This window comes from Chiloscyllium plagiosum, chromosome 19 (assembly GCF_004010195.1).
Source record: "Chiloscyllium plagiosum isolate BGI_BamShark_2017 chromosome 19, ASM401019v2, whole genome shotgun sequence".
In the NCBI taxonomy this organism is placed as follows: Eukaryota; Metazoa; Chordata; class Chondrichthyes; order Orectolobiformes; family Hemiscylliidae; genus Chiloscyllium; species Chiloscyllium plagiosum.
The window spans coordinates 10995004-11019011 of record NC_057728.1 but is presented as its reverse complement, the minus strand read 5'-3'; the positions used below and the strand labels follow the sequence as shown (position 1 = coordinate 11019011).

Sequence of the window (24008 nt, the reverse complement as noted above, 5' to 3'; positions counted from 1 at the left end):
TTAAACTTCCCTCTCTTATGAAATTATTAGTCATTTCTCCTCACTTTGGACATAGATCTAACAAAAATATAATCTTAAAATGGCTTGACTTTGATTCTGATACTGTGTCCCTGGTTCTAGATCTCACACCAAAGGGAAACCTCTTTTCTATATCTGCTCTGTCTATCCATTTAAGAATTTCCTAAGTTTCTATGAGAACTCCACTCATTATTCTAAACTCCGGAGAATACAGGCCTAGTCACCTCAATCACCTCTCATAAGACCATTCTAGGAATCAGTCTGGTGAATATCTGCTGCAATCCCTGTGTGGCAAATATATCCTTCTTGAGGTCAGGGGACCAGAAGTGTACAATAACTGTAAACTCCATGTGTGGTTTGACTGGTGTTTGATACATTTGAAATTCCTATACTGAAAACCTCTTACAATAAAGGCTCATCTACTATTTACCTTCTCAGTTGCTTGCTGCATCTATTTATTAGCCTTCAGTGACTCAAGAACAACGAAGGCCAGGTTCCTTTGGACACTAATACATTGTGATTTGTTGTTATTTTAGAAAAAAATACACTGCTCCTTTGTTTTTCTAGCAAACTGAAATAACCTTAACCTTTACGCCGGTATCCCGTCACCAAGTCGCTCTTTATTTACATGTGCATAGTACATGACACTGATCCAGCTCACTCAGAGCCGGCTCCAAGAGTGAGCCAGAACCCCTGACATTCCTGTTTGTATCTGCCAGCCAGGGCTCCCTGATTGGCCCAGGTTAACAGCCCCAATTAGAGAACTCACGTCTATAACATCCACCTGGCTGACCTTATTACAATCACTATGCAAACCTTATATTTGTCCACATTATATTCCATCTGCCATGCTCTTGCTCATACATTCAGCCTATTATAGTTCCTATGAAGATCTCTTTGCATCCTCTTTGCAACTCACATTTCCACTTGCAAATATTATAACTGGCCTCCACATCCTAATCATTGATATCAATGGATGAACGACTTGGGGCTGTTCCTTGCTGCAGCACGTTGCTTATAGCCTCCCAATCTGAACGTAACCATTTACTTCAATCTCTGCTTTTGGTGCTGTCCTCAGTCCATGCCAGTATATTGCCCCATCCCATGCAATTTAATTTGTTTACTAACCTCCTGTGTGGGACTTGAAAAACCCTTTTGAAATCCCAAAGTGTGACATCCACTGGTTCCTCTTCATCGACTCTACTTCTGTCTTGATGAGAACAATAAGCTTTTCTTCATAATATTCTTGCTGATGTTCTAGCTGTGATCAGGAATTCATTGGAAGGGGGAAAGAAATATAAGGGGAGACCTCTCTCCCATCAACCTGTCCTTTTGTACACTTGTGCTAGATACATCACCAACATCTTAACATTTCAGTTTGGATGCAATTCTTTGAAAATTTTCAGTTTCCTCCTGAAAAAAAGCAAACTCACCTTTGTGTCTGGCTTTAAGTTTTTCTCAATATTTGGTTAAATTTGTATTTCTGTTAAGGCTGACTTTTGTTTTAATACAAAAGTATAATACAAGTTCTCAGCGACAGGTTATTCTATGTGCACATATAACATTGTTTTAATGAGGCACTTCATCATTAATGCTTCCCCCCCCCCCCCCAATTAAAGAGAGATGATTCACTTTTTGATTTAGTTTTTCTACCTCAGCTGTTCATTTGCGTATTGAACACAGACCCTTTTTATTCTCACATCATGCACTTGGTTTCAGGCAGCAGAAAGAAATTCTGCTTCCCCAGTTTGTTCTGTTCCTGGGATTGCAACTGGTTCAATCACAGCAGGTTTCAATTTTGGCATCGAGGTTTTCATCAATTTACAATAAATCTGCACCAGGGCTCATTGCCAATTTAACCACTGAGGAAGTAATGCTAAAATTCATTAAACCCTTATATATTACTAAGATAATCTAAACATTCACACATTTGCAGTAACCGGGTTTTGAAGACATTTGTTTGCTTGTACTTTTATCCCACTAAACTGTTCAAAGGAATTCCACTTCTTATTTAAAATTTCATGCTTTTCTTAACCTCTTCTTCTAATTTAATTAAATTTAGCCACCGCTGTTTAAAAGGTGCTACCGGTAACCTTCATGCAATCAAAGTAAGCCCTCAGTTGACAGAACAGAGAGCCATGTCGAGTGTTTTATCATTGTCGAGACTTCACAAAAGGACACACAAAGTGCAATTTGCAGGAGAGAAGGGCAAGGGCAGCTTTATCTTGGCTGGAGTTCATAAAAATATCTGCCACCTCACGCCAAAGCAATTGAAACTTCCCCTATGTCAACTAGGGAGCATGGGATAATGAATGAACTGTACCGAGCAGTTATAATTGAATATGTTTGAGATGATGGAGTTTTAATACTGGTTTGGCAGGGTTGGAAAACTGGGCTTGCAGTTTGGCCCCACGTGGCACACAACTCTGACAACAATGGAAAGTAAGTCGTGTAGGCTGTTTAATGGGAAGCCCTGCTAAAATGAAACATTATCCTTAAAGACTTTAGATCTGAAATCAGGTTATCTATCAAGTCAGCTGCAGTTTTGTGCCTGTGACCTGCATGTCTCCTATTAGGACATTAGTTGCGACATTTTTGTGACAAGCTTGAATAAAATGCTAGGGGAAATAGATTGGATTTTGGTCAAGTTTAAGTAATAAAGAGGCAAAATTGGTTTATTTTAAAATGAAGCCTTACTAAAATAATAGGGTCGATGTGAGAGCATAAAATGTACACAGTACAGGCTTGGAGATAGAATGGTTTTGGAAGAATACTCAAATCTGTAGCACACATCCAGCTCCCTGGGAAAATGCATACTATATACAAAGTATTATCTGATTGAGATGTAACACACACTGTACAATCTTAATTGTCTTCTGAAAAGCTTTGAAACCAAATACGTAGTCTTCAATGGAGGGTTGTTGAGGAGGGGAAATCTACTAAGCTCTTGAGCCTTTCGGATCAGTGCCAGATGTTTTGGATTCTACCCTTAAATGCTAAGTAATTAAACTGATCCACTCTTTTATGAACTGCTTAATGTGATTTCGTTCCTGAGTTGTGCAGGATTTTTGGATTTTCCTGAAAGCTTTTAGTCAGTTGAGTTATTTCCTCATGAGGTGAGAGTAAGCACTGCAGATGCTTGAGATTAGAGGAATTCCTGATGAAGGGCTTTTGGCTGAAACGTCAATTTTCCTGCTTCTCGGATGCTGCCTGACCTGCTGTGCTTTTCCAGCACCACACTTCTGACTCTTATTCCTCATGAGACCAGGGGTAACAAACAAAACTGCCCAGAAATGAATACTGGGCATACATCATAGAATCCCTGCAGTGTGAAAGCAGGCCATTCAGCCCATCAAGTCTACATTGACCCTTCAAAGAGCTACCCACACAGATGTACCCTCCAAAGAGCATCCAACCCACGCGACCCTTACCCTATCCTTGTACCCTTCCTAATCCACTAGCCTGCACATCCGTGAACACTATGGGTAATTTAGCATGGCCAATCCACCTAAACCTGCATATCCCTGAACACCGTGGGCAATTTCGAATGGCCATTCACCTAACCTTCTAGACTTTGATCATAATCTCTCCAATTCAATGCCTTCCTATTTAAATTTCAGCAGGTCTTAAGTAAAACCCAAGTGTAGTTGTCTACTTGGAAAAAAATAATTGTCATTCTTTTCAACACTTTGTGGTAGTTGCAGAGAGCACAGCTGGAGCTGTAAATGTTGCTTATATTTAGATAGGGTCACTCAGGTGAAGAGGTTGGTTTAATCGTGATGCTGAAGGTAAAGGTAAAGTCACCATTATCCCAGAGGACCATATGGGACAGCTCTTCCTTTAGAGAGAGAGAGAGAGACGGTAATTTATCTGGAGGATCACTACACCTCAGTCCAGAGGAGAGGTTGAGAATGAGAATCCTTCGTCGTAGGGGAATTGAACCAACTCTGCATTGCAAACCAGCCATTCAGCCAATTGAACTAACCACTTGATGATGAAGAGTGCATATTATTTCACTCCTGTTAAAAATATGACGGTCATGAGGACTAAACATTAATCCTCCTGAGTCGCAGGGCCTAGTTCTTTCTCTGGCTAGACGGCTGAAGTTGCAGCAAATTTTTGTTTTAACTCCAAGTCCCTTGGCTTGACTAATTACAAATACTGCCCTTTCCTAAATATATCAGTCCAAAAATCAGCCGTGCAAGATGGACAGTTACTCAGTCGTATATTTGTAATTGATCTGTAAATAAGTGGCTGGATTAGCCTTGTGAAACTAATTGGGAAATATTCATTTGTTATAAAGTGGCCAAAATAATAATTTATAAAAACAAATGTCAATTGCAATAGAACCAAAAGAAATTATATGAAACGAAATCCCAATGTCATTGAATCTGTCTGTAGGAATTATATTCCCAACAGTCAGAGGGACCTTGGGCACAGGCCTGGTTCAAAGTGCTGATAATCCATTGTTTGCTCATTATGCTACTCTATATTAACTCTATTGCTGCAGAAGCTATGCTCATTTTGAGGAGAAAGAGTTTCATTCTCTCTGTGCAACTTCAAGTGAAGTTTAATTTGAAATTGAAATTGCAACAAAGAAAACATTCAGAATTTTTTCAATGCAACAGCACCTAAAGCACACAAATTTCCCTGGGTCAGGATAAAAATGTTTCAGATGAGACCCGCCATCAGAACAAGCTGTCAATTAAATGTGTCGGAGACACGTTGCATCTTAAAGGAGAACTTTGACCTTGAATTCTGTGAATCCAGTGCTGTAAGTTAGGGTGAAAATGTCAGCTGAACTGGAATTAAAACCAGATTTCCAGGTTATGCTATAGACCACCTTAGATCACTAGGTCAGCACAGCCCTTGTGAATTGAGAGCTAAAGAAATCATGAATAATAACTTTATTCATGGGAGATCTATTGTGCAGGATGTCCAGGCCATAGAACAATAAGCCAAGGAAATGACAGCCAGCAAGTTTACCTGGGAAAAGTGCAGCTAGGCTAATAGGAGATAATCAAACTCGAATTTGTGAAGTTTATCCTACAAGAGAAAACTCTTTGCTGGTCTGTGTAATGATGTATTTTCCATAAACTGACAGGTGCTGTTTGAGGTCACAATGCCTCTTTCTTACTGATCCAGAATTAATTCACTGGATATATTTGGGGTGTTTTTGTACTTCAGCTGTTTGCAAAATGAAACATATCTTCATTCAAACTGGCGGGATATGTATCAAAACATGATGGACCCAAATTTCTGGGATATCAACTGGGACTTACCAGCAGTGGCAGGTTTATTAGAGATATGATCTAACTAAATAGGAAAGACAGGGTGAAGATCTGTACTTCTCTATTTCAATCTTCTCTGAGTTTGAAATGTCTCAAATAAGTGCAAGTCCAGTTTTTAAAAATAACCCATCTAAGATGATCTTGCGTATGCATAACTGAGAATCTTAAGAATCTATACAATTATAGAGTCATAGAGCTCAAAACAAACCCTTCGATCCAACTCGTCCATGCCAACCAATAGCGCATTAGAAAATCAAACTTCCTAATTCTACCCATGGCATATACGTTTTCCATGAATTAAAAATCAAAGCACGATCCCACTGTAGATGCATGACTTTCCCAATGCTCATTCTACATTGCTATTGGCAGAGATTCAAACTCCATGCCATATTCACTGAGTGCATTTTAACCAAATGTAACCAGGAATTCAGGTAGGTTGTAGATAATCATTCATCAACAGCATTAATGTAAGAATATTTGACAAAAATAATCAAAATGGTAGATTGCCAGGGTATTTGTTTTTTTTTGGCAATAAAGAATAACATAGCTTTCATATTCTGAAGAAAGGAGTCTATTTACCAACCATCAAAAAACAATGTCCAAAATCGTATTGCTTTTTATTCTATTTTGACTTGTTTCTTTCAGTAATCTTTCAAAAAGGCACGTTGGATAAATGCACCCTTCTTGGAAAGAGCTGTAGAGAGCTATGGAAAATGTCATACTTCCTTTGTTTTCATTTTACAAACCTATGTTGTGTGTGAAAGCCAACACACTCAAAAGTACCCCTGTCTAATTTTGCTTGGATATCGTCTCTTGACTTTCCGTTTTCAATCACTGACAAAAGGTTTGAAAGGGAAATCATGCTTGGAAGCAGTGCCTCACCATGTGAGGAAATTGTGAGCATGCTTCTGTAGCTGAGCAAATTGTGTTGAATAGGAATGGGCACAGGGGTATACCCAGTGAAAGTTACAACTTCCTGCAGATTTGCTGCTTCAGTTCTGCATCCATAGAGCTAGAGGTGGTGACGTTCTGGTTTTTGAATCATATTAAATAACTTGTCTTGAATGCAATGTAAGAATATAAAAAGCCAATGGATAAAATGAAGTGGCTATTCAGACCGTCCAGCTAATTCTTTCCAGACTGTGCCAACGTTACCCATGGAAACCTCTCCCAAAATTAGTTAACCTCTTGAAAGGATCTAAATGTAGATCATCAGTCCAGTCCCTCATAGACCCAGCCCCTTAGCAAAGTCAGAAGTCACCCAACACCAGGCTGTGGTCCAACAGGTTTATTTAAAATCGCAAGCTTTTGGAACACTGCTGCTTTGTCAGGTGACTTCATTCAACGAACGAGCAGTGCTCTAAAAGCTTGTGATCTTAAGTAAATCTGTTGGACTATAATCTGGTGTTGGGTGACTTCTGACTTTGTCCATCCCAGTCCAACACCAGCAGCTCCACATCACAGCCCTTTAACAACGGCTCATGTCAACCAAGCAATCAAACTTAACTAATGACATTATTTGAACATCTACTTATTGTGCCAGTCTGCCATTTCAATTTTCAGAAATGTTGTTTACCTACTTGTATTTGATAAAGAAACAGGAATGTGGATGTTCAAATAAAGAATATTAGTACTGAAGAAGAGAATATATTCTCATTTCAAGCATCTCTCAGTGAAATCCCCTATAGTTTCCCCCATAATGATATGCCATGGCCTCCAACCCTGGTACAGCACCCTGTACAGCATCGGAATATCCATCAGCAGCTATCCTTCTAACTGGTTTGAATAAGTGTGCTAATAATTGTACATTGCATTTACGTAGCACCTTTAGCATGAGGCAGCATTTTTTGGATGGCAAGTCCCGTTATCTTTTGAGAAAGGATTGCATCCTCGCTGCTATCTCAGCCCTGCAGCTGTTTATCACTCCATGGGGAATTAGTTGGCTGGAGGTAGGATTTCTCTCCCTGATTCTGAGGTGGGACTTTCTCCAGAGTCAGGGGTAGAGGTCCCACCTCAGTGAGCTGCCAGCCTATCTGAATGGCACCTGCTGAATTGTACTTTGCTCCCCCTGCCTCTGCTAACCCAGCAGTAGGGGACAGTTAAATCCTGCCCTCATTGTAAAACTGCTCCAGGAATTATCACTGAAAGACTGTCAGTGAAAACCTGAGACTAAGACATCCAAAGCAATCATAGGGTAGGAGACTAAGAACTTGCTCACAGAGGGTAGGCTTTACAGTAACAAGTCTGTGTTATTCGATGTGTTCCTGCTCAATAGGAATATGGTCAATAATGTCTGCCATAACATCAATGAAACTACTCCAGTCAGAGAATGTAGTCCCACAATTTATCAATGTCGATCCATCTGTATTGGATTCAAACAAGTCCCAGGTTCAGAGAACACAATTTACTTGGGTATTCTGCCATCTAAATGCCCTAAATAAGCCCTTGTTTTTAAAATTACTTATTCCTAGCCACCTTTTGAGAATTTTACACAGTCACTGTTTTGTGGCAGTGAAGATTTCTAAAGAATATTAAATTATTCAGTTACATTATTACTTTTATGTCTAATTTAGCAATTACCAGCTGTGTAAGGGTAATCCTCTAAGTAGTGGCTGTGGCATTTCCCTTATGACCATGGACTGGATTTTCCAGGCTCCTGGGATATGATGGCAGATGCAGGGGGATTTGTTATTCATTCACAGGATGAGGGTGTGGATGGCTAGGCCAGCATTTATTGCCCATGCCTGATTGCCCAGAGGGCAGTTAAGAGTCACTCACATTGCTGTGGGTCTGGAGCCGCACGTAGGCCAGATCAGGTAAGCATGGCACTTCCCTTCCCTAAAGGACATTAGTGAAACAGTTGGGTTTCTCCCTGGCAATCAACAGTGGGTCCAGGGTCATTAGATTCTTAATTGAAATTGAATTCAGATTCCACCATCTGCTGTGGCAGGATTCAAACCCAGGTCCCCAAAACAATGCTGGGTCTCTGGATTAACAATCCAGCACTAATACCACTAGGGCATTGCTTCCCCTAAAAGGCAGCAGTCAGGTGGGGATAGTAGAATTAAACATTCCCAGAACCTAACCTTTTGAACCATTTACTCGGGGCAGAGGTGGCATTCTTGAGACCTTTATGTAACCAATCAGTGTCCAGTTCAGAACCCCCTCCTGTCACCAATTACTCATGGTCAGAAAATGTGTTCTTCCTGCCATGTGAAACACTGTGAATTGGTGGCCAGGCAAAAGTGGGTGGGGTGCCTTCTTTTGCGGTCCACTTTGCTACTGAGAGGCATTTACCAAGGCATTCATTTCTCCAGCTTTGCCCTTCCCCAAATCCTTGTCGACTCCAGCCTCCCATTCACTCCTTCTCTGGGACCACGTTTCAACAACATCCCACTGTCCTCCTGCTGCCAACTCCGTCACAGCCAACTATCAGGACTAGAAAGCCACTAGGAATATGGATTACCTATAAATCCCTACAGGCAGGACTTCCTCCTTGGTCAGGGAGAACGTGAGGACTGCTGATGCTGGAGAGTCAGGTTGAAAAGCGAGGTGCTGGAAAAGCACAGCAGGTCAGGCAGCATCTGAGGGGCAGGAGAGTTGACATTTCGGGCATAAGCCCTTCATCAGGAATTCTCCCTGGTCAGGGCAGAAGATGCACCTCAAGCCAATTGACAGCTTGACATTAGAGTCATAGAGATGTACAGCATGGAAACAGAACCTTCGGTCCAACCCGTCCATGCCAACCAGATATCCCAACCCAATCTAGTCCCACCTTCCAGCACCCGGCCGATATCCCTCCAAACACTTCCTATTCATATACCCATCCAAATGCCTCTTAAATGTCGCAATTGTACCAGCCTACACCACTTCCTCTGGCAGCTCATTCCATACCCGTACCACCCTCTGTGTGAAAAAGTTGCCCCTTAGGTCTCTTTTATATCTTTCCCCTCTCACCCTAAACCTATGCCCTCTAGTTCTGGACTCCCCACCCCAGGGAAAAGACTTTGCCTATTTATCCTATCCATGCCCCTCATAATTTTGTGAGCCTCTATAAGGTCACCCCTCGTCCTCCGATGCTCCAGGGAAAACAGCCCCAGCCTGTTCAGCCTCTCCCTACAGCTCAAATCCTCCAACCCTGGCAACATCCTTGTAAACCTTTTCTGAACCCTTTCAAGTTTCACAACATCTTTCTGATAGGAAGGAGACCAGAATTGCACGCAATTTTCCAAAAGTGGCCTAACCAATGTCCTATACAGCCTCAACATGACCTCCCAACTCCTGTACTCAATACTCTGCCAATAAAGGAAAGCAGACCTAACGCCTTCTTCACTATCCTATCCACCTTTGACTCCACTTTCAAGTAGCTATGAACCTGCACTCCAAGGTCTCTTTGTTCAGCAACACTAAAATTGTTGAGGGGTGAACTGGCCAAGCCAGTGGGTGGAGTTGGCATTGACTTTTACACTGTGGGACTGGGAGACACCGGAGGTCATGAAAGGTGCTACATAATAGAAAAGATATGATTAAATTGGAGAAGGTTCAGAAAAAAGATTTACCAGAATGTTTCTGGGACTGGGAGGGTTTGAGTTGAGGCGAGTGTGAATAGGCTGCAACTTTTTCACTGGAGCGTAAGAGTATTTTAAAATCATGAGGGGCATAGATGAGGTGAATAGCAAAGGGTCTTTCCCCTAGGGTGGGGGAGTTCAGGGCTTTTGCTTGAAATTTTGATTTTCCTGCTCCTTGGATGCTGCCTGACCTACTCTGCTTTTCCAGCATCTCTCTAATCTAGATTTGGGGAGTTCAAAACCAGGTGCCATATTTTTAAAGTGAGAGGAGAAAATGCAGAGGGTGGTTTGTATGTGGAATGAACTGCAAGAGGAAGTAGTGGATGCCTACGTTACAACATTTAAAAGACATTTGGGCAGGTACATGATTAGGAAATGTTTAGAGGGATATAGGCCAAATGCGGGCAAATGGGACTGCTTTAGTTTGGGAAGCCTGGTTTGGCAGACTTCAGTATGGGTCTATGTCTGTGCTGTCTGACCCTATGTCTTTCTTTACCACAAGTCTGCATGGAGATAAGCAAGTTATAGGAAACAGGAGTTCAAAGCAGAAACCAATTTTACAAAACCATTGGACACGGGTGAACACATTGAGTGTTATACGTCAACCGTGCCTAATGAAACCATACAGTCATTTTGAATATACAGTAATCAGTTTCCTGAAAATGGGGACATCGAAGTAATTTATTCAGTTCGGCAGCTGCCGTTGATAGAGAAGAGCTCCCCCAAGTCAAATATCTGGAGAATGGTCTGATTGACCTCAACAGCTGCTCTTTATTTTGTGGTTAGGTTTCTCATGGAATGTAAGCCTGATGGAGAAGTAATTGCTCTGTCAAGTTTCAAACAAAAAAAAAATTCCGTCTCCCTCTTACTCGGCGATTCATACACGATTTGCTCCGTACGTGAAGTCTCAGATAGCTTAACTATATCAAACAAAGTCAGTCGCACAGGATGGCCATTATATATTGCTAACCTCGCTTCAATTTTTGCTTTTATGTGCAAGAAATATGCAGGAAAATGAATGCATTCAACCCACCTGGTCATGTTAACATTGTTATTCTCGTACAGTCTTCACCTTCACCTGTTGTTTTCTCTCTCTTGCTCTTTTTTGTTCTTTTTGCTGATAGTGTTCGGTGACCTGTGGAGTAGGATATCAGCAGAGGGAGGTCTTCTGCCGGCTGAAGGGCGTAGGTCGAATAAGCGAGGAGACGTGCGATCCATTCTCTCAGCCAGCCGGCACACAGCAGTGCCGGCTGCCTGACTGTCTGCACTATGAATGGCTTGCAGATGAATGGGAAGATGTAAGTATGGCCTGATAAGATGAAAAAGTTAACGTCAGAAATGACAGAGGGGCTTCTTTTATGGGGCTGCCTCTGGAGTAAGGACTTCAAATAAATGTTTGCATAAATAGTGCCTACAGTTATTTGACCAGGTGCCAAACCAGATATGCATGGGAACTCGAAAGGAAGCCACAAACTGTCTCCAAAGAAAATCCAGACAGGATTGTTTAAATGTTCCCTTACTTGCTGCACCAGAACTTTAACCCTGTAGTATAGCTGTTTCACTCATTTATAAAAAAGCCTGTCCAGTGACATGTTCCTGGAATGTCTCTGAATTTGTGACAGCAGTTTGTATTTCTGCTGCTTGCTTTCTGCGTTGGACTGTATTTCAATCATATCAAAATCATTGTGCCTTTGAGCATCTAAAATGTTTCTTAAGTGATTTAGTCCAGAGTTTAATTCTTCAGTTAAAGAAAAGGTTTTGCCGGCAATCTTTTTCATGTAGCAATTCCATTTGGCCTAATGTAGATATTTTATTTTGTCTAGTTGTGTTAATCAGAAGCAAGTGCTCTGAGGGAATCTGATTTTGATTAACAATGCTATCAATCTATTTGTACTGTAATAGAAACTTAGGGATAAACAGTCAAATTATCTGAACTGGATGTTCATGCATTTTTACACCAGCTTCCCTGTAGGTAAATGCTTGAAGAGGTGAAGCTAGTTTGGAATCGTCAAACTGCCGTATGTCATAATCGTTGATAATACAGGGTATGTGGCAGATTCATTTAGATCAATTGGTACAACTTATCTTCATGTAATGATACCAACTGAAAGACACTGCAATTCTTCACTTCAGTAAGTTAAAAATCACATAGCACCATGTTATAGTCCAACTATAGAAGTACAAGCTTTTGGAGCACTGCTCCTTTGTCAGGTAGCTAGTGGGACAGAATCATAGGACATAGAATTTAGAGCAAAAGACTATAATATTTACAACTGATGCGATATATTGAACAAACCTGAATTTCTGTTATGTCTTTCATCTTTTAGAATGGGTTTCAGGTTTCAATTCATTAATAATATTGCACACACACACACACATATAAGGCTATGGGGTGAATTTGCATTTGCAGAATTATATTTGCAGATACATTCTAATTTGTTCAAATTAGAGTCTGCAGGCAGTCAATCCATGTGACATTTTATCAGTTTCTACTTTGGAAATAGAACCAGCCTGACTCAAGATTGAAGACTCTAACCTCACACCTTTAATGCATTGTCTGAGCTGAGATGTCAACTTTTTCTAATATAAAACCTTAAGTTATCTTGGGAATGTGACTTGAAAGTAGTTCAGGGATTTATGAATGAATGAATTGGAACGTGCAACCCATTCTAAAAGATTAAAGGCTTAACAGCGATCTAGGTTTGTTCAGTATACCATATCAGTTGCATGACACTATTATCTTGTGCTATTATCTGGGTTCTATGATCCTGCTCCACAATGACCTGAAAAAGGAGCAGCATTTCAGAAGCTAGTGCTTCCAAATAAGTCTGTTGGACTATAGGCATCTTGCTGAGCTCAATCCTATGCCTTCTGTCAGCATTTATGGCTTTCTCAGGTGCCTGCATTAAGCCTGCCTATCACTGTAACTTGTCTATTCTCCATCTGCACTGACAGGTAAGGTTCAAAGAATTTTACAAACAATTGAAGGAATTTTAACCCTCATCATTGTTGGAAGAGGAGTGGATAGGGAAACTTTAAAAGTTTTAAAAACCTAAAATATAATTACAATTCAGCTTTCAAAATGACTACTTAATTTTTAACAAATGTGGGTTTTGTGAGGCTTTGAGAGTGGGTTCAGGAGTCTAAACTGCTCTCAACATTAAGTCAGATATTTATATATGTTAATGAGATTGCATACCTTACATTATAACAGACTGTTGGTCCAGGTTTTCCATGGTTGGGGAAATTCAATGTGAAGGAAAGAAGTAATAGCAAGTTGGAGCATTTAATTGTCTTTGAAGCATGGCTTGTGGGCCAAGCACAGCAGGTGTGCTCTCTCCTCCAGGCATTTCCCCCCCCCCCCCACCATCCTGCCCTAAGCAATCCCATAACTCTTTCTGCAATCAGCTGCCACCTACTCATGACCCACAAGCTCTCTCATATCTGCCCCTGTGATGTCCACGTTTGAGTTGGCATGGTGGCACCATGGTTAGCACCACTGCCTCACACCGCCAGGGACCTGGGTTCAACTCCCGCCTCGGGCAGCTGTCTGTGTGGAGTTTGTGCATTCTCCCCGTGTCTGCGTGGGTTTCCTCCAGGTGCTCTGGTTTCCTCCCACAGTCCAAAGATGTGCAGCTTAGGTGAATTGGCCATGCTAAATTGCCCGTAGTGTTAGGTGCAACATATAGGGGAATGGGTCTGGGCTTCTGGGTCAGTGTGGGCTTGTTGGGCCGAAGGGCCTGTTTCCACACTGTAGGGAATCTAATCTAATCCAAAAAAAACCTGTACTTCTTTAAACTGTAAGAATATATTTTGCCATCAACTCTTGTTATTGCATCAGGTTCTTTCTGCAGAACTTTATTCAAGAACACCCACCAAGTTAATCATTTTAAACCCCCTTTAGTTAATAATTCTCATATGCCTTGAAATTATGCTCTAATCTAATCTTTTATGATCTACTTAATATCCAATACAGTTGAATTTCTCTTATCTTCATATCCTTTCAAGTCTGAAGAGTGCAAATTTTGCAATTTTTTCTCATAACTCAGCTCTTTAATGCAAGATTATATAGTTCACAAGGTTTGACATTTACCTTCTGTTCTGGTAACCAGAATTGAGTGCAGTGTTCAAAAGTACAGCCTTACTGGAGCACTACATCAAAACTTAAAATATCATATTTTCACCATTCAACCTAAGACATTAATCCATGACAATATTGTGAGATGACCATTGCACAACCCTTCTGGCCAACAGTCCTGTATTCACACTGAGGATATTCGTCTTCATGTTGATCCCTCTATCACCATGCTAAATGGGATAGATTTCAAACAGGTCTAGCAAATCAAATTGACCATCCATGATGTTTTCTGGGCTATCTGCTGCAGCAGAACTATACACAATCACAGTCACTAAATCTGGCTTAGCATATCCCCCAGTCTACTGTGGCGATCAGGCTAGGAGATCAACCTTAGGCCAATTAAGTATATAGATGGTAATGCTGAGAGCAGCACCAGGAATGCCTAACGATAAGATGTTAACCTGGTGAAGCTACAGTGCAGACATACTTGGAAGCCAAACAGTGTACATTCCATGTGACAGACAGATCCAATGCAATCCCACAACCAAAGGATCAGATCAAAGCTCTGCAGTCATTCCACCTCCAGTCCTGAATGGCAGTGGAAGTTTAAAGAACTGACTGGAGGTGGAGGCTATACAAATATCCCAATCCTCAATGATGGAAGAGACAAGAACATCAGTGAAACAGGCAAAACTGAATCATTTGAATCTATCTTCAGCAGTTAGACTTACCAATTAAAGGAGCAACTCCGTCTTCTCCTGAGATCCCAGATCACAGATGCCAGTCTTTCAGCCATTATAATTCACTCCCTGTGATATCGTGCCAAACACTGACAACATTGGATAGTGCAAAACTGAAGTCTTATGCTCCAGAATTAGTTGTGACCTCTGGCCAAGCTGTTCTAGTATGGGTACAACACTGACATCTACCTGGTAACATAGAAAATTGCTTAGGGATGTCCTGTACACATAAAAGGAGGACAAAACAACCTGGCCAATTGTCATGCTATCGGCCGACTTTCAATTATCAGCAGAGTTTGGGAAGGGGTCATTGACATTGCTAACTAGCAGCACTTAAACAGTAATGACATGCACACTGGCATTTAGGTTGGAATTTCACCAAGACCACTCAGCTTGGTCCAAACATGAACTAAAGACCCAAACTCAAGGTGAGATAACTGTGACTACCTCTGACATCAAGGCAACCTTTGACCAAATGTGGCATCAAGTATCCAAAGCAAGGCTGGTATTATGGAGAATTCGAGGGAAAACTATCCACTGGTTGAAGTCATTCCTGACAATTTGGGAGATGGTTGTGGTTTTTGGAGGTCAATCAGGGACTAGATTGAGTTGGGATATCTGGTCAGCATGGATGGGTTGGACTGAAGGATCTGTTTCCATGCTGTACATCTCCATAACTCTATGACTCTAATCCCAGGACATTTTTGCAGGAGGTCGTCGGGATAGTATTCTTGTCTGAAATATCTTCAGCTGCTTCATCAGTTATATTCTCTCCTTGTTAAGGTCAGAGTGGGCATGTTCATCGATGATTGCACAATGTTCATCGCTGTTCATAATACCTCCGACGCTGAAGCAGTCCATGTCTGAATGCAGTAAGACCTGCGCAGCATTCAAACTTGGGCTGATAAGTGGCAGGAGAAAGTGAGGTCTGCAGATGCTGGAGATCAGAGCTGAAAATGTGTTTCTGGAACAGCACAGCAGGTCAGGCAGCATCCAGGGATCAGGAGAATCCCTGGAGAAGGGATTCCTGAAGTCCCAAACTCTGCTGTTAATTGAAAGTAGGCCGATAGCATGACAATTGGCCAGGTTGATTTGTCCTCCTTTTATGTGTATAGGACATCCCTAAGCAATTTTCTATGTTACCAGGTAGATGTCAGTGTTGTAGTCATACTAGAACAGCTTTCCTGAAGAAGGGCTTATGCCCGAAACGTCGATTCTCCTGATCCCTGGATGCTGCCTGACCTGCTGCGCTGTTCCAGCAACACATTTTCAGCTCTGATAAGTGGCAAGTAAGATTTGTACTGCACAAATGCCAGGCAATGACCATCTCCATCAAGAGCAAATCTGAACATCCCTTTTGACATTCAATGGCATTGCCACCACAAAATCCACCTCTTTCAATATAGAATTGGGCAAATAGGGGAAAGTGGGGACTGCAGATGCTGGAGATCAGAGTCGAGAGTGTGGTGCTGGAAAAACACAGGCCTTGTGCCTGAAATGTCGATTCTCCTGCTCCTCGGATGCTGCCTGACCTGCTATGCTTTTCCAGCACCACACTCTCGACAAATGGTGTAACTCCAAGAACAGGTCAGAATATATTCTGGTAAGTAATTCATATCCTGACTCCTCAAAGCCTTTCACCATCTACAAAGTACAAGTCACGGGTCTTAGGGAATAATCTCCACTTGCCAACATGTGTTAATATTCAATAACACCAGAAAAAAGCAACCCATTTGATTGTCACAAGGTCCAATACCTTCAATACTCATTCTTTCCACCATCAACTCTCAACAGCCACTGTGTGTACTATATACAAACTGCAGTGTAACACACACCATGACCTAGAATGATGCAGTGGGCACTGAATGACTGACTCCTGCTCGATTATCCTTAAGGCCACTTTAATGGAACCTTCCAATCCCATGACCTTTCCCAGCTGGGATGACTGAGACATGAGAACATCATTCAATTCGCACACCATCCTGACTTGGAACTATATCACTGTTCCTTCACTATGGCGGAATTAAAAATTCTGGACTTCTCTTTATAACCGCATTGTACCTACCGCACATAGACTCCACAAATTCAACAGGTTAACTCACCATCACCTTTTCAAAGGCAACTAGGGGCAAGCAGTCAATGTTGGCTTAGCTAGAAGTGCCATGTTTTTGGAAAAAAAATTATATCAGTTTCATCATAATATTATTAATCTTCTACTTCACTGGTCTGATGGCAAAAATACATATTATTTTTCCTTTGTTGTTGTTCTGGGCAGTGAATCAATTTTAAAAATCACACAACACCAGGTTATAGTCCATCAGGTTTATTTGGAAGCACTAGCGTTTGGAGCGCTGCTCCTTCATCAGGTGGTTGCGGAGATTAAGATCGTGCTCACAGAAGTCTGTGTCAATATCCGTTATCTTCTTGGAGATCCTCTCCACTTTGAGCTGGCAGTTTGTCGTGTTGATGGGCCTGTGGTAGTGGTGTGTGGTGGTGTCTATGAGCATGATCTTCACTTCCACAACCACCTGATGAAGGAGCGGCGCTCCAAAGCCTAGTGCTTCCAAATAAACCTGTTGGACTATAACCTGATGTTGTGTGATTTTTAACTTTGAGGAGAAAGTGAGGTCTGCAGATGCTGGAGATCAGAGCTGGAAATGTGTTGCTGGAAAAGCGCAGCAGGTCAGGCAGCATCCAGGGAACAGGAGAATCGACGTTTCGGGCATAAGCCCTTCTTCAGGAATGGGGAAAGTTTTTTAACTTTGTCCACCCCAGTCCAACACCGGCATCTCCAAGTCATGTAAATCAATTTGACAGCATTCAACAGAGTGTTCTAAGCATTAATGGCTTTACTTTTCATAGTAGAGTTATGGATTCATAAATGTATAGCATAGAAACAGACATTTCAGTCCGACTTGTCCATCCCAGCCAGGTATCTAAACTAATCTAGTTCCGTTGCCAGCATTTGACCCATATCTCTCTAAACCATTACTATTCATGTACCCATCCAGATGCCTTTTTTTTAAATGTTGTAATTACACCCGTCTAATCAAAGGTTTTGTCAGAAATTGGTCAAATTAATCGTTGGCAAGTATTCACCAAATGATAGGGAGCAGAGGCATTCCAAGTGTGGTTAGAATTTGAAGCACAAATAACTCTGCTGTGACAGATACATTGGGGCAGTTGGGGGATTTGAAGTCAGTTAACGAAATCTGGAATTGAAAACCCTTCAGAGTAATGGTAACTCTGAAACTATCGTTGTCATAAAAATCCATCTGGTTCACTACTGTCATTAGGGGAATTACCTAAACTGGATTATTTATGACTGCAGGTGTATAGCAATGTGGTTCTATCTTAAATTGCCTACCAGTCCACTCTGTTCAAGGCAATTGGTAACAAATGTTGGCCTTGCATATATTGCCAACATACCATGAAAGAATACTTTTTCTATAAAGGAGAGAAAAAGAAATGAAGCATGCTAGAGATTGTATCACTCTGCAGGGATGCTCCCTTTTTAAAATTCCCCAATTCTTTTACGTAGTATGTAAACTTGCCAATATGTGGACTCAGCTGCCAGCTAACACAGTGAGTGACTGCTGGCTCAATTGAATTACGATCCTCAAGAGGGATTTGGAGAGTTTCCTGATTCAGCAGGGAGCGCAGAGATCTAAATTTGAGATCAGAGGTGAAAAACTGTCAGTACAGATCTTGAAAGAGTACCTAAATAACAGGGCAAGTTAAATATACTAAATATGTCATTGCGCTCAAGAAAAAGTAATTCATTGTGTCAAATACATTGAACATTCATACATAATGATCCAAGTACTTCTCTTCCTCCTGTTATTAAATGGTCTTTTCCCTTGGATATATCCTGTTCTGACTGAATGTAACAATAAAAAAATCAATGTCCTTCCACTGATGTGGAAATCTCCCCTTTTTTTTGCTTATTTTCACCTTTGCACAAATCTTTCCTAAGATCTTCCATCTCAGGAATTCACTTGTCCATTTCATAGGCTGAATGCACCATTACATAGGGGAAGTACAGACAATGTAGATTAGGATGCCTAGATTATTTCATTTACCAAATATGCTACATATGAGACCCCAGTAGATGTCAGTTTACATTGTGGTAAAAAGTGTTTTTTTAAGTTAAAACCAGTAAAGCCACACATATGTCTACAAACATGTTAATTTATAATGCGGGCATTGAGTAGTTGATCAAAAATGAAAACGACATGTTTGCAGATTTAATGCAGCATTTTTCATTCACGTGTCCTTGAAATCTAGTAAAAGGATCTTTTATTGTATATGTCCCAGATGATTTACTACATGTAATTAGAGCTGAAGACCGAAATCCAGCCGGTATAAATTGGTTTACTATTTACAGTCTGTCATAGCAGGTTCACTGTGCTCACTCAATACCAATTACTGTAGTAAAGATGTAGATGTCAAACTGTGAAGGAGAACCGTGGGGTGAAGTAAGATTTGGTGGGAAATTTGCTGAAGTAATTTAAGCTCAGCTTACTAGTGCACCCGTTAACATGCTAGTTTTGGATAAAACTTGTTCCAGAAATGTTTTTGTCCAACAGGCTTATTTGAGATCACAAGCTTTCGGAGCATAGCTCCTTCTTCAGGACTCCATCAGAAAGCTTGTGGTTTAAAAAAAAACCCATTAGACTATAACCTGGTGTCATGTGACCTTGTCCACCACAGTCGAACACCAGCAACTCTACGTCAGAGATGTTTTTGGCAGTAAGTCACATAGGCAACCTTTGTGCCCCACCACAACTGAGGTCCTAAAGTGGCCAGTTAAGGATCATATAAGGGCTCCTTTTCACCATTGACTTTATATTTTTCCATCAGTTGAACAGAAGATGACACTCTATTTAAGTCATTTTTTTTTATTCATTTTGTCATCTAAAATGGCATCAGATTGTGGCCACACAAGACTTTTCATTGTTTTTTTCTCCAGATACATGTGACAATAAAATCATTCATTCATTTGATCGGTCGAGGCACAGTGGACATCTAACTGATTCTGAGAATGCCATGCTTCTTCAGAACTCTGTTGTAACAAGGCCTGAGGGTTTGGACCCCTTTAATTTCAGTTCAAATTCTGCGCAGAAATCATTGTGAAACCTTCAAGAAACTTTGGGAAGTTTTTCAAATGCTATTCAAGAGTACCTTGCTGAAGATTGTATTTATCCTCTCCATGGAGGCTGTCAGACCTTCTGGGCCCTTTGGACTTGTGATAGTGGTCCGAAGGAGCGCAGCATCCTCACAATCAGCTTAGGAGAACTAGAAGGACGAGCAGAGGGGACAGGAATCCTCTCTCTGAAGTCCAATGTATCTCAATCAAGTGATTGTTGCCTGCAGGGGTGAGATGGGCCCTTATGTGATTGTTAATTGGCACCTCTTGGACCTCAGTTGTGGTGGAACGTAAAGGAACATGGAATGCTATGGGAATTATTCACCAATATGTAATTCCCGTGGATGATGTCATCACTAAGTTCCAAGCTTGGCCTAACTGGAAACAGAAGATTTCACCCAAGCCATATATGTTATAGAAACAGACTTGTCAATATAACCTGGATCACTTGGATAGTATTGGTAGATGGGCTTTTATTTCAGAATGCAAGCTCTTGAAAAGGCAAATGTCAAAGCAGAATTTGTCTCTATCGTATACATGACCACTGTGTCTAATTGTGCAGGATCCATCTTCAGATAGGGTGGACACTTATCAATATGTCAGAATCGGTCTGTAAAGTAGATTATGTTGGATTCGCAATTTGAGTGAGATAGCATAAATTCTTGAAATTCTATCCCGCAAAAGCCATTAGGAAATCCCATTTTTGTATTAACGTATCTTTCTGTTCCTGTTTTCCAGTGTTCTGCATCATGTGGTCAAGGTATACAAACCCGCAAGGTGCTTTGTGTCAATCATATTCAGAAAGAAGTGGAAGAAAGCTACTGCAACCATTCAGCAAGACCTCCTTCCATGCAAAACTGCATTATTGCAGCTTGTGAATACATATGGATTACAGGGGAATGGTCACAGGTAACAATGACTCAGATTCCCACTCTTGAAACTGTTGCTTTTTGTTAACATTCTTGGATTTCCTAGCCATAGCTTCGGGTTTTTCCAGTTGTCCATGATTTTCACATACTAATGGAAACGTGGATGCCTTGCTACAATTATACAGGGCCTCACCTGGAGTACTGTGTGCAGTTTTGGTCTCCTTATCTGAGGAAGGATGCTCTTATTATGGAGGGAGTGCAGAAAAGGTGTACCAGACTGATTCATATAACATATGAGGAGAGGTTGAATCGGTTAGGATTATATTCATTGGAGGTCAGAATGATGGGGTTCTTATAGAAACCTATAACATTCTAACAGGACGAGGTAGGGTAAGTGCAGAAAGTATGTTCTGGATTCACGGGCGTCCAGAACCAGTAGTCACATACAAGGTAAACCATGAGATGAGAAGAAATTTCCTCACCCAGAGAGTGGTGAGCCTGTGGAATTTGTTACTGCAGACAAACATTGTGTGATTTTTAAGAAAGAGTTGGATATAACTTTGGGCTAAAGGGATCAAAGGATATGGCGGAAAGGCAGGAACAGGCTATTGAGTTGGATGATCAGCCATGACCACAATGAATGTCAGAGTAGGCTCAAAGGGCTGAATGGCCCATGTTTGCTCTTAGTTTCTATGTTCTTTGCTTCTGTGTTTAACACCCTCACTCAATAACAGCTTGCCTTTGCAGAACACCTATAAACTAGACACAGATATGTAACGTAATCATATTCCTACAATCTATGGGCCAAGATCTGGGCAGCAGGATTAAGTTGAATGGTAATTTTTCAGTCAACACTGGCAGGAGAGTTAGTTGGTCTCTTCCTGTGCCACAAATTTCTTCAATTTGAAAGATGTCAATTCTCTTAATCAACGTGTTCAGATGTGACATGACACACCTCTGGAGCAGGTGGTATTTGAACCCAGGTCTTCTGGATCAAAGATAGGGACACTACCGCAATGTAACAGGAACCCTTTGAAAAATGCCTATTGAATCGAATGAGATGTTAAGAGCCATAGAATCATACAGTGTGGAAACAGACCTTTCAGTCCAGCTAGTCCATGCCGACCATAATCCCAAACTAAACTAATCCCTCTTGCCTGCACTTGGCCCATACCCCTCCAAACATTTCTTATTCATGTACTTAGCTAAATATATTTTAAACTTTATGACTGTACCCACATCCATCACTTCGTCTGGGAGTTAATAAGTTGCCCCTCAGTCCTTTTTAAAATCTTTCTCCTCTTCCTTAAAAATTTCCCCTCTCGTCTTGAAATCCCTCACCCGAGGGAAAAGACCTTGGCACTTCACCTTTTCTGTGCCCCTCATGACTTTATAAACCTCTATAAGGCCACCCCTCAACCTCCTATTCTCCAGGAAAAGAGTCCCAGCCTATCCAGCCCCTCCTCGTAACTCAAACCCTCCAATGCCAACAACAGCCTGAGGAGTAAAGGGTAGTCATGAAGATCAAAGTGCGGCAAAATTCCCAAGTGTGGTTCTTTCCTGAAGAATATGGAGAGTAACATCTAATTCACAAGTGTAATTTTCTGTCACTAGCCAATGAAAATAGTTTTACTAGGTGTGCAAACCCAGTGCAACCTAGAAGCATTTCTGAAAATACTAAAACAGTGTGGGAGTGATGGAGACTGTTGTTTCAAGTCTCCCTTCATTTTCCGTAGGCAGGTGCTGAGGAAGGAGATGTGGCTGGGGCTTACGCCCGAAATGTCGATTCTCCTGTTCCCTGGATGCTGTCTGACCTGCTGCGCTGTTCCAGCAACACATTTTCAGCTCCCTTCATTTTCCCCTGATCTGTGTAGTTCCCAGGCACAGAGCAGAGGGAAACTTTCCCTGCTGTTTGTTCCATGACCACAACTGGATGTGATTGACTGGCAATGCATGACACATATATAATATGGCACATTGTATGTCTTTCTGATTAACTCAAATATTCTAGAAAACAAATAAAATATTTTGCTTCTGTGCACATAGTTGAGTTGCTAAACCAATTAAAAACACTTCACCGTTATCCACTTCCAAATTTCTACCATTTCCTTAAGTTAAGCAGCTCAGTGGAGGTCCATTAGCTCTTGGTGTGTTTTAAAATGTTTCCATTTTGGGGAGTTAACTTGGATGGGATGCTTTGTCTCATTTTATTTAACTGCATCTGATTGTGACACTGAGTCTGCAGTATAAATAATAATTCGGACTCGTTCCATGTTTATCTTTTTGGACAGTAGTCTCTTGGAAAAACAAGTGATTTGCTATACACAGAATAAAAGCAAACATCCCAATGAAAGTCGTGCATGTCCATTTTTGGTTAATCATTTAAAATGCACTTTGGTACCAATTCCAAATGTTATAGAATGAGATTTAAAGCTATTATATAGAATAGAAACATTGAATATAGGAGCAGACGTAGGCAATTCAGCCCCTCAAGCCCACTCCACCATTTAAGATGATTATTTTATACATTATATATAACTGTATCATTAAATGTTAATCCTATCTTTCAGCTTTTGTCTGGTCTTTAAATAGTTTGAATCAGCAAAATGTTGCAGACTCGAGTTTGCCAATTTTAGGAGTTTCTGATGAATGCCATGTTGATGATTGTGTTGCTTTATTCATTCATGGGATGTAAGCATTGCTGGATGGGCCAGCATTTATTGCCCATCCATAGTTGTCCTTGAGAAGGTGGTAGTGAACCTCCCTCTTGATCTGTTGCAGTCAGTTTGGTCTAAGTACACCCACCATACAGTAAGGGAGAGAGTAGAGTAAAGCAGAGAGGATTTTGACCCAGTGACACTGAAGGAACGGTGATAAATTTCCAAGTCAGGATGGTGAGTGGCTTGGCAACAAGCCTGCAGATCGTGGTATTCCCATCTATCTGCTGCCTTGTCCTTCTAAGTGAAAGTGGTTGTGTCTTTGGAAGATGCTGTCTAATGAGCCTTAGTGAATTTCTGCGATGCATCTTGTCATTAGTACACACTGCTGCTGCTCTGAACGTTGTGCTGGAGGGACTGCATGTATGTGAATGGGGTGCTGTGAAGTGGCTGCTTTGTACTGGATGATGTCAAGCTTCTTGAGTGCTGTTGGAACTGCAGCCATCCAGGTGAGTGGGGAGTATTCCATCACATTCCTGACTTGTGCTTTGTAGATTGTCAACAGGTTTTTGGGAGTTAGCTGATGAGGTACTCACTGCAAAATTCCTAGCCTCTCTCCTGCTCTATAGCCATTGTAT

General features: G+C 41.2%; 1 protein-coding gene across 1 annotated transcript in view; it reads left to right on the top strand.

Moving 5' to 3' along the window:
* The window catches only part of LOC122559510 (A disintegrin and metalloproteinase with thrombospondin motifs 20-like), a 373826-nt gene that overhangs the window by 307541 nt on the left and 42277 nt on the right, over positions 1–24008 (top strand). Inside the window, exons 30-31 of the mRNA XM_043709081.1 lie at positions 11002–11175; positions 20583–20753. Coding sequence (XP_043565016.1) covers positions 11002–11175; positions 20583–20753 — 345 coding nt within the window. The remainder of the gene's footprint in view (positions 1–11001; positions 11176–20582; positions 20754–24008) is intronic.